This window comes from Loxodonta africana, chromosome 7, assembly GCF_030014295.1.
Source record: "Loxodonta africana isolate mLoxAfr1 chromosome 7, mLoxAfr1.hap2, whole genome shotgun sequence".
In the NCBI taxonomy this organism is placed as follows: domain Eukaryota; kingdom Metazoa; phylum Chordata; class Mammalia; order Proboscidea; family Elephantidae; genus Loxodonta; species Loxodonta africana.
The window spans coordinates 77,226,481-77,238,892 of NC_087348.1; the positions used below are offsets into that span (position 1 = coordinate 77,226,481).

Below are 12,412 nucleotides of genomic sequence, written 5' to 3' on the forward strand. Positions count from 1 at the left end.
TCCTAGCCATATGGAATAACTGGGCAATGGTGAGAGCCCCTATGTTTGGATTTTTACTAATTCATGGGCAGTGGCCAATGGTCTGGCTATATGGTCAGGCAAATGAGCGATGGAAAATTGGGCTAATAAGGGGATGCTTGTGTGCCATGGAGCTATGGAAAGCACTCTAGGAATTTAGAGGGTGCATTAGAGTACGCAGAAATTATCAAGCAATATCATTAATGTCACACACAAGTAAAATTTTGCTAAAAATCATTCAAAAGTGGCTGCAGCAGTATATCAACAGGGAACTGCCAGAAATTCAAGCTGAATTCAGAAGAGGACATGGAATGAGGGATATCATTGCTGATATCAGATGTATCCTGGCTGAAAGCAGAGAATACCAGAAGGATGTTTACCTGTGTTTTGTTGACTATGCAAAGGCATTCGACTGTGTGGATCATAACAAATTATGGATAAAATTACAAAGAATGGGAATTCCAGAACACTTAATTGTGCTCATGAGGAACTATACATAGATCAAGAGGCAGTTGTCCTGTTTCAACACAACATGGGGATACTGTGTGGTTTAAAGTCAGGAAAGGTGTACGTCAGTGTTGTATCCTTCCACCATACCTGTTCAATCTGTATGCTGAGCAAATAATCTGAGAAGCTGGACTATATGAAGAACGGGGCATCAGGGTTGGAGGAAGACTCATTAACAACCTGTGTTATGCAGATGACACAACCTGCTTGCTGAAAGTGAAGAGAACTTGAAGCATTTACTGATGAAGATCAAAGACTACAGCCTTCAGTATGGATTGCACCTCAACATAAAGAAAATGAAAATCCTCACAACTAAACCAATAAGCAACATCATGATAGAGAAAAGATTGAAGTTGTCAAGGATTTTATTTTACTTGGATCCACAGCCAACGCCCATGAAGCAGCTGTCAAAAAATCATAATACCCATTGTCTTAGGGTAAATCTGCTGCAAAAGACCTCTTTAAAGTGTTGAAAAGGAAAGGTGTCACCTGAAGACTATGGTCACCCAAGCCATGCTGTTTTCAGTCGTCTCATATGCATGTGAAAGCCGGATAATGAATAAGGAAGACCAAGGAAGAATTGATGACTTTGAATTGTGGTGTTGGTGAAGAATACCGAATATACCATGGACTGCCAAAAAAGTGAATAAATCTGTCTTGGAAGAAATACAACCCATGCTGCTTGGAAGCAAGAATGGTGAGACTACATCTCACTTACTTCAGACATATTATCAGGAGGGATCAGTCCCTGGAGAAGTACATCATGTTCGGTAAAGAAGAGGGTTAAAAAAAAAAAGGAGGAACCTCAAGGAGATGGATTGACAGTGGCTGCAACAATGGGCGCAATCATAAAAAAAAAAAAAATACATACCAACAATTGTGAGGATGATGCAGGACAGGGCAGTGTTTCATCCTGTTGTACATAGGGTCGCTGTAAGTTGGAACCAACTCAATGGCACTTGACAACAACAACATTAGAGTAGGAGATGTTGATGCCCATCAAAAGAATTCCCTTCCTGGATCTGGAGGCTGTTGGAATCAGCAAGTGGACCTGTTGGTATACTTACTTGAGGTGGCCAATTGGGTTCATGAACTGAGTGGACATGGGGGTGCTGCAGCAGTGCAGAGACGGGATGAATCTAGACACATCCCTCTAGCACTCTCTGAGGCACAAAATGCCAATAAGGACTGCTCTGTTTGCCAGCAAGAAATACAGAGGCTGCAGATGGCTATGGGGCAGATTTCCCGGAGGGAAGGCCCTACACACAGCTGACAAATTGACTGTATTGGACCAATGACACTGGTGGCACCAGGTGGCTACAAATGCATCCTCACAGGAATAGATACTTACTCTGGACTGGGCTTTGCATATCCTGTGAAAGATGCAAATGCCAAAACATCATTAAGGGATTGCAACAAAAGAGACTGTACCAATTTGGGAGATCAAGTTATATTTCATCAGACCAAGGGACACACATTACAGCTTACAGGGTGCAGTAATGGGCCAAGAAACATCATATAAAATGGACATACTATGTTGCATACCACCCTTAGAATAACGGTTTGATAGAGAATTGGAATGGGCAGTTGAAACATTTGTTATCTAAAATGGGAGGATATAAAGGCATGACAGGCTGGGTCACATGCCTTCATGAGTGTGTGCTCACCCACAACATGAGGGGAACAAAGGGAGGATCACTACTGGACAGGTTCCTATGCTTCCCTGGAGGATCTGAGGAAGAGAGGGTGGGGGAGGGCGCTGGTGCCTCACATCACATAAAATTGCTTTTTTCCTGCCAGATGCTGTGGTCCCAGGACCAGGGATGCAGCCGCAGGTGCCAGAAGTAGGGGTGATTCCTAAACAAGAGACTGTAAATACACCCCGGGACCTGTACACCAGAATTCTCAAGGACCTGATGAGATGGTCTGTATCTTCCCCCAACTGGAAAAATTGGGGTTGACAGTGAATACTGCCATATTGCCTCATGGGTGAGACAGCCCACAGTGTTGTACCTATGTAACCCTACCCAACATGAATGGGAGTGGACTGAATGGGAAGCACTTGTTAGACTGTTCTTGCTACCAGCAATCTGGACTGGCACAGCAGCTGAGCCTCATGTCTCTTCCCAAGGTGGAAAATTTTGGGTTTAAAAATAAATGACAAATGGAAGGAGGGAGAAATAATAGCTGAAGTAAAGGAATGTAAAGTGGGTTATGTAGTCGGAGGAAATCTAACATTATGCTGATACCTTGAGAGAGACTCAGAATAAGGGAATAATCTTCTCTTAGTTATACTTTATCAGAGGCCAGAAAGGGTGAAGACAAGATAACTTTTGGAGAACCTGACCAGATCAGATGTACACCTGCAGCAGACCTGAATACTGGTACTGAGTAACCTCACCTGGATGACTCTGTGCCCTACTGAAGGACCAATTGATAATGACTTTTTAACTGGTAAAATGATTGGGAGGAGGAAGTTAATCCTTCAAGTATGAAAGGGCCAATGGCTAAAAGAGCCAGAAGGTGGCCTTCGGTGCAGTGAATTACTTAATATAGCCCTTCTAGCCTTTTTTTTTAGCCATGGTCTTGTTGGTTTTTTTAGCCATGGTCTTTGTGACTCCCACACACACTGATTGAGTGGGACCATTTAAATAAGGTGTCTGAAACCCTAATAAGGTGTGGTGGTTGGTGTTAGGCCATGATTCCTAGTATTGTGTGGCTGTCCTCCATTTTGTGATCTGATGTAATTATCCTAATTATCCTCCATTTTATGTGTTGTGCAAACTGTGGTGGCATGGTGGTTAAGAGCTACAGCTGTTAACCAAAAGGTCAGCAGTTCGAGTCCACCAGGGGCTCCTTGGAAACCTTATGGGGCAGTTCTACTCCATTCCATAGGGTCACTATGAGTCAGAATCGACTCCACGGCAACAGGTTTATTTTTTTGTTTTGTTTTGTTTTATGTGTTGTAAATCCTAACCTCTACATGTTAATGAGGCAGGATTAGTGTGGGGTACATCTTGAGTCACAGCCTTGCAGGAGGGCATGACCCAAATCCCACCCTTACTCAAGTCACACCCTTCCCTGGGGTGTGGTGTGCAACCCATGTATATATGTGGGTGCTCTCTGGGGCTCTCTCTCTCTTTCTCTCTCTGGATCCTGCATACAGCTCAACATCGTATGACCCCCAGTTCTTAAAGCTTGAGCCAGCAGCCTGCTGTCTGACCTGCAGATTCTGGGATTCGCCAGCTTCCATAGCCCCATGAGCCAGCAGCCTACCATCTGACCTGATATGCCAGCTTCCACAGCCTTGTGAGTCAGCAGCCTGTCCTCTGGCCTACTGATTTGGGTTCATCAGCCCCTGCACCTGATCCATGGATTTGGGACTTGCCAGCCTCCAAAACTACATGAGCCATTTACTTGACATAGTTCTTGAGTTCTGTGAAATGCTGCAGCAAATTATGGACCTCAAAGACAGAAGGGAGAGTACTGAGGGGAGGAAAAATAGTTGATATTAGAGATGATAGAGTGGCAGAGCAATTTGGAAAAGCTGGACATTTTTAACCTCCGCCTCATAGGAACCAGCTTTGTGCTGATCCTTGCAAAAGAAATTATTCATTTAGTTGGCCTCATGTAAGCATTATTTGGGGATCATATTTAAATAAAGACTGAAGACTTGGGAACATCTCTATAGGGAATGGCTTTATTATAGAGCAACTCTATCTTAATTGTTATCCCCAGAACCTGTACTTTAGTAGCAGCTGCCTGGGAAATAGCCCCAGAATAAATGAGAATCATTTAGACTAATGCTAGAATTTCCTGGAAGTATCCTGAGATACAAGGTTGAATTTTCCCAGGAAGTTGCATCATTCTTTCCCTAGAGTCTTTCCAGTGAAACTATCTTCCTCAGACAATGTGTATGTGTGAATAAAATCCTGTGATTTTACTTCTGACAACTCCTCTTTAGCTCATAATCCCAGGGTATCTGCCCATACAAGGGTGCTGACTTGGATCTTTAGGATTTTAGTTGAAGTTCTATTGCTGGAAAAGTTCCTGCAGGCCAAGGTTAGAAGAATGGGAAGATGGGAGGCTTCTGGGAAGAGGGTGGGTACAGGTAATTAACACCAGCTTGTCCTAACAGACTAGGGTGTTGTCATGGATTGAATTGTGTCCCCCAAAAGCATCTGTATCAATTTGGCTAGGCAAAGATTCCCAGTATTGTGTGATTGTCCGCCATTTTGTCATCTGATGTGATTTTCCTATGTGTTGTAAATCCTATCACTATGATGTTAATGAGATGGATTAATGGCAGTTATGTTGATGAGATCTACAAGATTAGATTGTATATTAAGCCAATCTCTTGAGATATAAAAGAGAGAAGTGAGCAGAGAGACAGGGGGACTTCGTACCACCAGGAAAGTAGTGCCAGGAGAAGAGCATGTCCTTTGGACCCAGGGTCCCTGTGCTGAGAAGCTCCTAGTCCAGGGGAAGATTGATGAGAAGGACCTTCCTCCAGAGCCGACAGAGAGAGAAAGCCTTCCCCTGGAGCTGAAGCCCTAAATCTGGACTCTTAGCCTACTAGACTGTGAGAAAATAAATTTCTTTGTTAAAGCCATCCACTTGTGGTATTTCATTACAGCAACTCTAGATGACTAACACAGCTATTGTGGTAGGCAGAATTCTGAGCTGCCCTGCAAGACGCATCTTCACTGGGTACATGCCCCATATAATGCTTTCCCCTTGAGTGTGAACGGGACCTGTGAATATGATGCGATATCACTTTAGGTTACTTCATTATGGCAAAAAAAAAAAAAATGTTGCTATTGAGTTGATTCTGACTCATACCAACCCTATAGAACAGACTAGAACTGCTCCATAGGATTTCCAAGGAGCGCCTGGTAGATTCTAACTGCTGACCTTTTGGTTAATGGCCGTATTACTTAACAACTGTGCCATCAGGGTTTCCTTATATGGAAAAGGTGAGGGATTTTGCAGATGTAATTGAGGTCCCCAATCAGTTGACTTTGAGTTAATCAGAAGAGAGATTCTTGAGGGTGGGCCTAACTTAATTAGATGAAAACTGTTAAAAGAGGGACTGTGCCCTTTTTGAAGAGGGGCACTCTCCTCCTGGCCTCAAAACAGCCATGTTGTGAACGGCCTGTGACAGGGGCAGCTGGTAGAAGCTGAGGGCTTTGATCCAACAACCGTGAAGAACTGAGTTCTGCCAACAGACTCAAAGAGCTTGGAAGAGAACTCTGAGTTCTATGTGAGATCATAGCCTGGCCGATATTTGGATTGCAGCCTTGTGAGGCCCTTAGCAGAAGGTTCAGCTAAGCTGTGCCTGGGCTCTTGACCCATAGGAACTCAAAGATAATAAACGTGTATTGTTTTAAGCTGCTACATTTGTGGTAATTTATTACGCAGCACTAGAAAACCAATATACTACAGCATTACTAACAGAAATGACAAGAAAAAGTAGGGGAGGACACGATACATAAAATACGAAACAGCATCTCGAGAAGGGGGTAAACTGGCATTCCAAAGTTTACTCTTGGACAGAGAACCTCTGAAAACAACAGGTCAGGAGAGCACTAATCACACAGTTGTGATTGTTTACAGGCTTGTCTCTCCCTAGACAGCTCTGAGGGGCCTCTGCCATCGGTAACCCTTCTATAAACAATTTTTATGGCCTCCTTCATGGCAGGCCTGACCTAGACTCTATGAAACAGAAATGAAGACCTCAACATGTTCACGCTCTGGTTGAAGAGTGTGTTAGATGCTTCCTTGAAGACTGAATGAGCCACTCTTGGAGCACTGAGGGCTAATCTGCTTGGTGGGGAGCTGGAGTGTTAACGGAGGAAGCATTTTGGAGTCGTAAGGGGTCAGGAGGAATTTTTTCTTTAAGTTGGAACTGTACAGGGTAATTTGTGGAGATTAGCGTGGGCCACTTTATGAAGGGCTTTCCCTATATACTTTTCCTGGGTGGCCCAAGCAGTTAATGTTCTCCACTACTAATGGAAAGGTTGGAGATTTGAGTCCACTCACAGGTGCCATGAAAGAAAGGCCTGGCCATCTACTTCTGAAAAATCAGCCACTGAAAACACTACAGAGCACAGTTCTACTCTGACACACTTAGGATCGCCATGAGTCAGAATCAACTTGATAGCAACTGGTTTGTTTTTGTTTTTTCCCTACATAAAAGGCTAAGAGATTTAAATGGATTTTTAAATTGTTGATAATTGATGGCAAACAATGATAAAAATTCTGCACTGAGAAGTAATATGATTCGTTTTGTGTTGTGGGAAGGTCTACATAGGAGTAGATGGATTGTAGGCGACAAGACCAGAGGCAGGATGATCAGTAAGAAAACTAGTGTAGGGGGCAGTCATGTCTTACTCCATCATCTATCCCTATCGGGTAGCAGTGTGCCCATCCGATAGTGACGAGCAATGAGTGTCTGTTGACTCATGAACAGGCAACGCATCAAACGAGCACTCCAGAGGCAACAGACGCAGAAGCAGCAGTCTCTGAGATGTTGAAAGAGAAATTTTCACTCGCCATGGAGCTGGGAAAGGGAATATTTCAGGCCTCCATGGTTTGAAGGATTGAGCAGAAGATAAAAACCAAAACACCCACTGCCATCGAGTCAATTCTGACTCATAGCGACCCTATAGAACAAAGTAGAACTGTCTGATAGAGTTTCCAAGGAGCACCTGGTGGATTCGAACTGCGGACCTCTTGGTCAGCAGCCGTAGTACTTAACCACTACACCACCAGGGTTTCCAAATTCTTATGGATGCCGACTGTCACATCTTTCTCCTGTGGAGCAACAGGTGGGTTTGAACCGCTGACCTGTTGGTTAGCAGCCAAACTGTTTAACCACTGTGCCATCATGGAGGTTGAAAAAACAGGAAGCCCAAACTCAGGACCTCCCTGGGTTCTAGGTAGAGTGGGAAGGGGCAACCCTGAGGCTGTCCCAACTGAGGGATTTAGGGGTCAAGATGATGGAGAAAGGATGCCAAGGAAATAGGGAGCAGAGTACAGGCCTGATAGGCTGAGTGTGTTCAGTGAGCAGCCTAAGGATCCAGTCCCCTGAGGTGCATTTTCAGACACATTACAGCTCAGCCCTCATTAACACCCAACCCTCTCCACTGGCCCATTTTTGTTCCTTTCCTTCCCTCGCCATACTCTTACCCTGGCTGCTCGCTCTCAGAGAATGACTCATCTCTAGACTTAGACATGGTCAGGCCGAAAAGAATCACTAAGATTACCTTAACTAACTGCTTCATATTATAGATGTCTTCTCTCTCTTCTGACTCAGAGGATAAGATGTTCTCTTTCCTGCCAAAGACTAATTGTCTGTACTGACAATCCATCCATTCATTTATTCACTTAGTTATCCACTGACATATATTTACTGAACACAGAACAAGAAAAGCAGGGTTCAAGCTCTCATAGTGCCAGCATTCTAAAAGGGGAGGCAGAAAATAAGTAATAAGCAAATTGACAAGAAAATTTCAGGGTAATAAGTACTCTGAAAAAATAAAATAATCTGCCCCTCTTCCTGGGTTTCCTATCTTAGCATATTACACATCAACCACACAATCGCCTAAGCCAAAAACCTGGGAAGCATCCTGGGCTCGTCCCTCTCAGTCATCTTTCACATCAGTCATCAAGCCATTTGGATTCCAGCTCTCAATGGCTCTAAATCCTCTGCTCGTCTCTGTCCCACTGACATTAAATGCAGACACCATGACTTGTTGCCCAAATTACTGTTATATTCCCCTAGTCTTGCCCTCTTCCATCATGTCATGCCTCAGCTTAAAATCTTTCAGTGCTTCTCTATAGTTTTCTTAGTAAAGTTTAACCTTTTTAGCCTAGCTCTCAAGGCCCTTCATTATCGGGTCCTGCTGTCAACCTTCCCTGCCCCATACAGATTTCACTCAGCCCTGTTTGCAGATCTATAGACACGTTGAGGTGCTACACACTCTCATGCACCTGATGTGTTTGTTGTGCCTTCACTTGAAGTACCCTTTGCCCATTCTTCACCAATCTAACTTCTTTGTTCAAAACTTGGATCAAGTGCCACCTCCTTTTGGGAGACCCTTCTTCTTATAAGGGCCCCTGGAGTATCATGAGATCACGTAAGACCATATGTGATACCTTGAGTACAATGACGGCACTCAGTTTGTCTTGTTTCCCTGATGGAGTTTCCCGCACTAGCATACAAATAAAGCCTTCCTATTTTCAATGAGACCTCAACATACAGACTCTGAGGTGTGGGGCTTGACTCCTCATCATTGTTTTAATGAAATGGACTCATGCACAGGAAATTTTCCTTCTCATTTATATTTTTGTTGCTTGATACTTATTATTATAATTTGAGCTCTTAGGCATTCTTTTTAATGGCCCGGAAGTGATTCTAATGGACCACAAATTTGGAGACAAATCCCCTGGATAACACCGTCCCAGAGAGCACACACGATAATAATTTGCTGCAGTTCCCAGCCCTGAGGGTTGGCTGTCATCATTTCTGATTGCAGACTGTTGCTTGGCATGTTTGCCACAGCTCCCTACTCCCAGGGTGCTAGATGTAGAATCTACCAACCTGCTGCTCTTCCTGGAATGATCTGGAACCACATCCCTCCACAAAGCAAGGTCTATCAGGATATGGCCTCCCTGGGTTGAACTCTGACACTCTGTAGCCCTGACTTTCCACAGGGTCTTTGGGAACTCCCCATGAACGGAAAAGTGGTTTTCTGAGAACGGATTTTCCTTCTGACACCTGTTCTCAGATAAGGCTCCTCTCTTGGCACAGGCACATGAGAGCACACATCCAGTTCTAACTCCCATACTAGTCAGACTCCCTGACTGCACTGACTCTGCGTCTCTCTGAGGGTGAGAGTCCCTAGAAGGGGTAGTAAAAGACACAGTTCTCTTACTTGCATTCAGGAGAGTCCGGATCTGCTTCTCTTCTTCAGCTTCTTGGATTAGTTTTTCTGCCAGGATCTTGTCCTCTGATTCCACGCACACGTCAGATCCCCGGAGGTACTCTAGGTAGTCAACCTCCCGCTGGGCACGTTCGACTCTCTTTTGCAAGTTATCTACCGCATTCTTATACTCCCTTGTGTGGGTCAAACATCTTCCCAGCATAACAGATATGTTTTCTGAGAACTCTCGAAATTCTTGAATGTATGCCCTTGTTGCTTGGGTACACTTTTCCAGCCCTTGCTTCAGTCAGAAAATAAATTCCCAAGTCAATTATTTCTAGTTATTTAAATTATTCAAATAGTATAAATAGCTATCATTCATAGAAAAAGATTTCAGTTTTTTATTAATCAAAAAGGAAGAAAAATTAAAATCGCTCATAATTCTTCCATTCAAAGATACTACTGATACATTGGTATATAACCTTGAAAAAAGATTTTCCATACAAATACGCATACAAATACATATTTTATAAAATATGATGTAATTATATGTATGTTTTAAAATATATTTTTAATTTGCTGATATAGCATGAACATATTTCAATACCAATTAATATATACCTATGACATTTTGATGACTATGGAATTGATATCTCATTATTTATTCTATTAGACTTTTTAATGGACATTTACATAGTTTTTAATTTTTCTGCCCCTCAAACGATACTAAAAAAATCTTTGTATTTATAGCCTCACATACTTATCTGGTTATTTTCTTAGGATATATTTCCAAAAGTAAGCTCTCCTTAGCTCCTAGAACAGGGCCTAACACATAGTAGGTACTATGTAAATATTTGTTGAATGAAAGGATAAATGAATGAAGAATGGAAATGAAATGGGTGGGTTAAAGGCTATTTTTACACTTAAAGCTCATCTGACAGTTTACAAAAATGTTCTCCATAAAAATTGTAAACATTTATACTCCGAACAGCAGTTCGTAAGTCTGTTCCTTTTGGAGTCAACTAGAGAAGAGAGAATAATTCCCTAAGTCCCTATCTCCTCTTTGTTATTCCTAAAACACACACCTTCACAATGTGGATTGCATCACTGAGTTTTTATGAATCTACATTAACCAATAGCAACTTGTCTGCAGACATATATGCAGGACATAAACTCTCACGGTCTTGAGGAAAACTTGGAGGGGAAAACTTGGAGGGATTTGGCTAGCCCTGATTCCAGGGCAAGTCGGTGCTAAACACAGAGGGACCAGGGTTAGGCATTGTTATGGAGTAAATTATGTTTCCCTAAAATTTATGTCAAATTGGCTAAGCCATGATTCCCAGCATTGTGTGGTTGTCTACCATTTTGTGATCTGATGTGACTACCCTTTGTGTTGTAAATCCTACCTCTATGATGTAAATGAGCCAGGATTAGCAGCAGTTATGTTAGTAAAGCAGGACTCAATCTACAGGATCAGGTTGTATGCTGAGTCAATCTCTTTTGAGATATAAAAGAGAGAATTGAGCAGAGAAGCAAAGGGACCTCACACCACCAAGAAAGAAGTGTCAGGAGCGGAGCATACACTTTGGACCCAGGGTTCCTGTGCTGAGAAGCTGCTAGACCTAGACTGATGTCAGGACTTTCCCCCAGAGCTGCAGAGAGAGAAAGTCTTCCCCTGGAGCTGGCACCCTGAATTTGGACTTATAAATTTCTGTTTGTTAAAGCCATCCACTTGCGGTATTTCTGTTACAGCAGCACTGAGACAGACATGACTCTGACACTTGTATGGAGGTGAGGCTGGGGGAGGAGGGAGCTCTGAGAGGGCAAGTAAAGAAGCAGCAAGAGGGCAAGAGGCCACCTGTCCAGGAGCATTTCATCTACTGGCTCCAGCCCTCAGTCTGTGGGCTGGACAACATTAGGAAATGCTCTCAGTCGGCACTGTGGAATTATTTTACTGTGACTATAACTAGATTTTACAGTGACCAAATAATTTGGATGTGAAGATTTTTTTTGGAAAACATACAAAACAAATATTGGAAATAAGGGTGTCTTTGAAAGAAGATATGTAATTAGTCAGAATTTAACATGTAGGAAAGCAAGGTGTTGAGTATGAGATAGTTAATGTCAACGTCAGGGGTGTGGCAAAGGCTAGTGCTTCTTGTCCCCGGGAGCATGGTCTGTGCCTTAAAAATGCTTGATTTTGCAAATTTTAATGAGGTGGTAGCTGCAGCATTTGGGTGAGAGAGCCCGAACACTTTCTCTCTGTTTAACATCACTGATATCTTTTCACTTCTAAATTCAAATCCAGTTTGGCAAAAGGAGCCAAGACTTGGTTTCTCAGTACAGTGATATGGAAATTTTTGACACTGACCTAGCAGTTGATTATAAAAAAAGAACTAAAACTAAAACCCATTATTATCCTGATATAGTGAAATAAGAAGAAAGAGTGACACCAACTTTTAATTTTCATATTTTAAGAAATGAATTATTCAATAGTAACAATATTTTGGAAATTTCCTCCATGCCAGGCAATGTTCTACACATGGATTAGTTTATTAAATCTTCAGATAGGCCTAATAGGTTAATTATGTTATTATCCTCATTTTCTAGAGAAGGAACCCATCTATTCAAGGTCTGGGAATGGTGGAACCTGGACTCTGGTGTTGGTGCTCTAAACCACTAGCCTATGAATAATTTTTAAAGCGAAAGTTTAGCAATGTATTATTTGTTGTTGTTAGTTGCTGCAGAACCAATTCCGACTCATGGCCCCCCCATGTGTGCAGAGTAGAAGTGCTCCATAGGGTTTGCAAGTCTGTGACCTTTTGGAAGATGACTGCCAGGCCTCTCTTCCGAGAAGTTTCTGGGTGGGTTCAAACCACCAATCTTTTGGCTAGAAGTGCAGCGCTTAACCATTCGCGCCACTCAGGGACTCCTCATTTATCCTTTACTATCTGGAAAAA

The 12,412-nt window shown here is 42.7% G+C and overlaps 1 protein-coding gene across 1 annotated transcript in view; it reads right to left on the minus strand.

Moving 5' to 3' along the window:
* The window catches only part of OLFML1 (olfactomedin like 1), a 30,618-nt gene that overhangs the window by 17,415 nt on the left and 791 nt on the right, over positions 1-12,412 (minus strand). Inside the window, exon 2 of the mRNA XM_003412042.4 lies at positions 9,465-9,753. Coding sequence (XP_003412090.2) covers positions 9,465-9,753 — 289 coding nt within the window. The remainder of the gene's footprint in view (positions 1-9,464; positions 9,754-12,412) is intronic.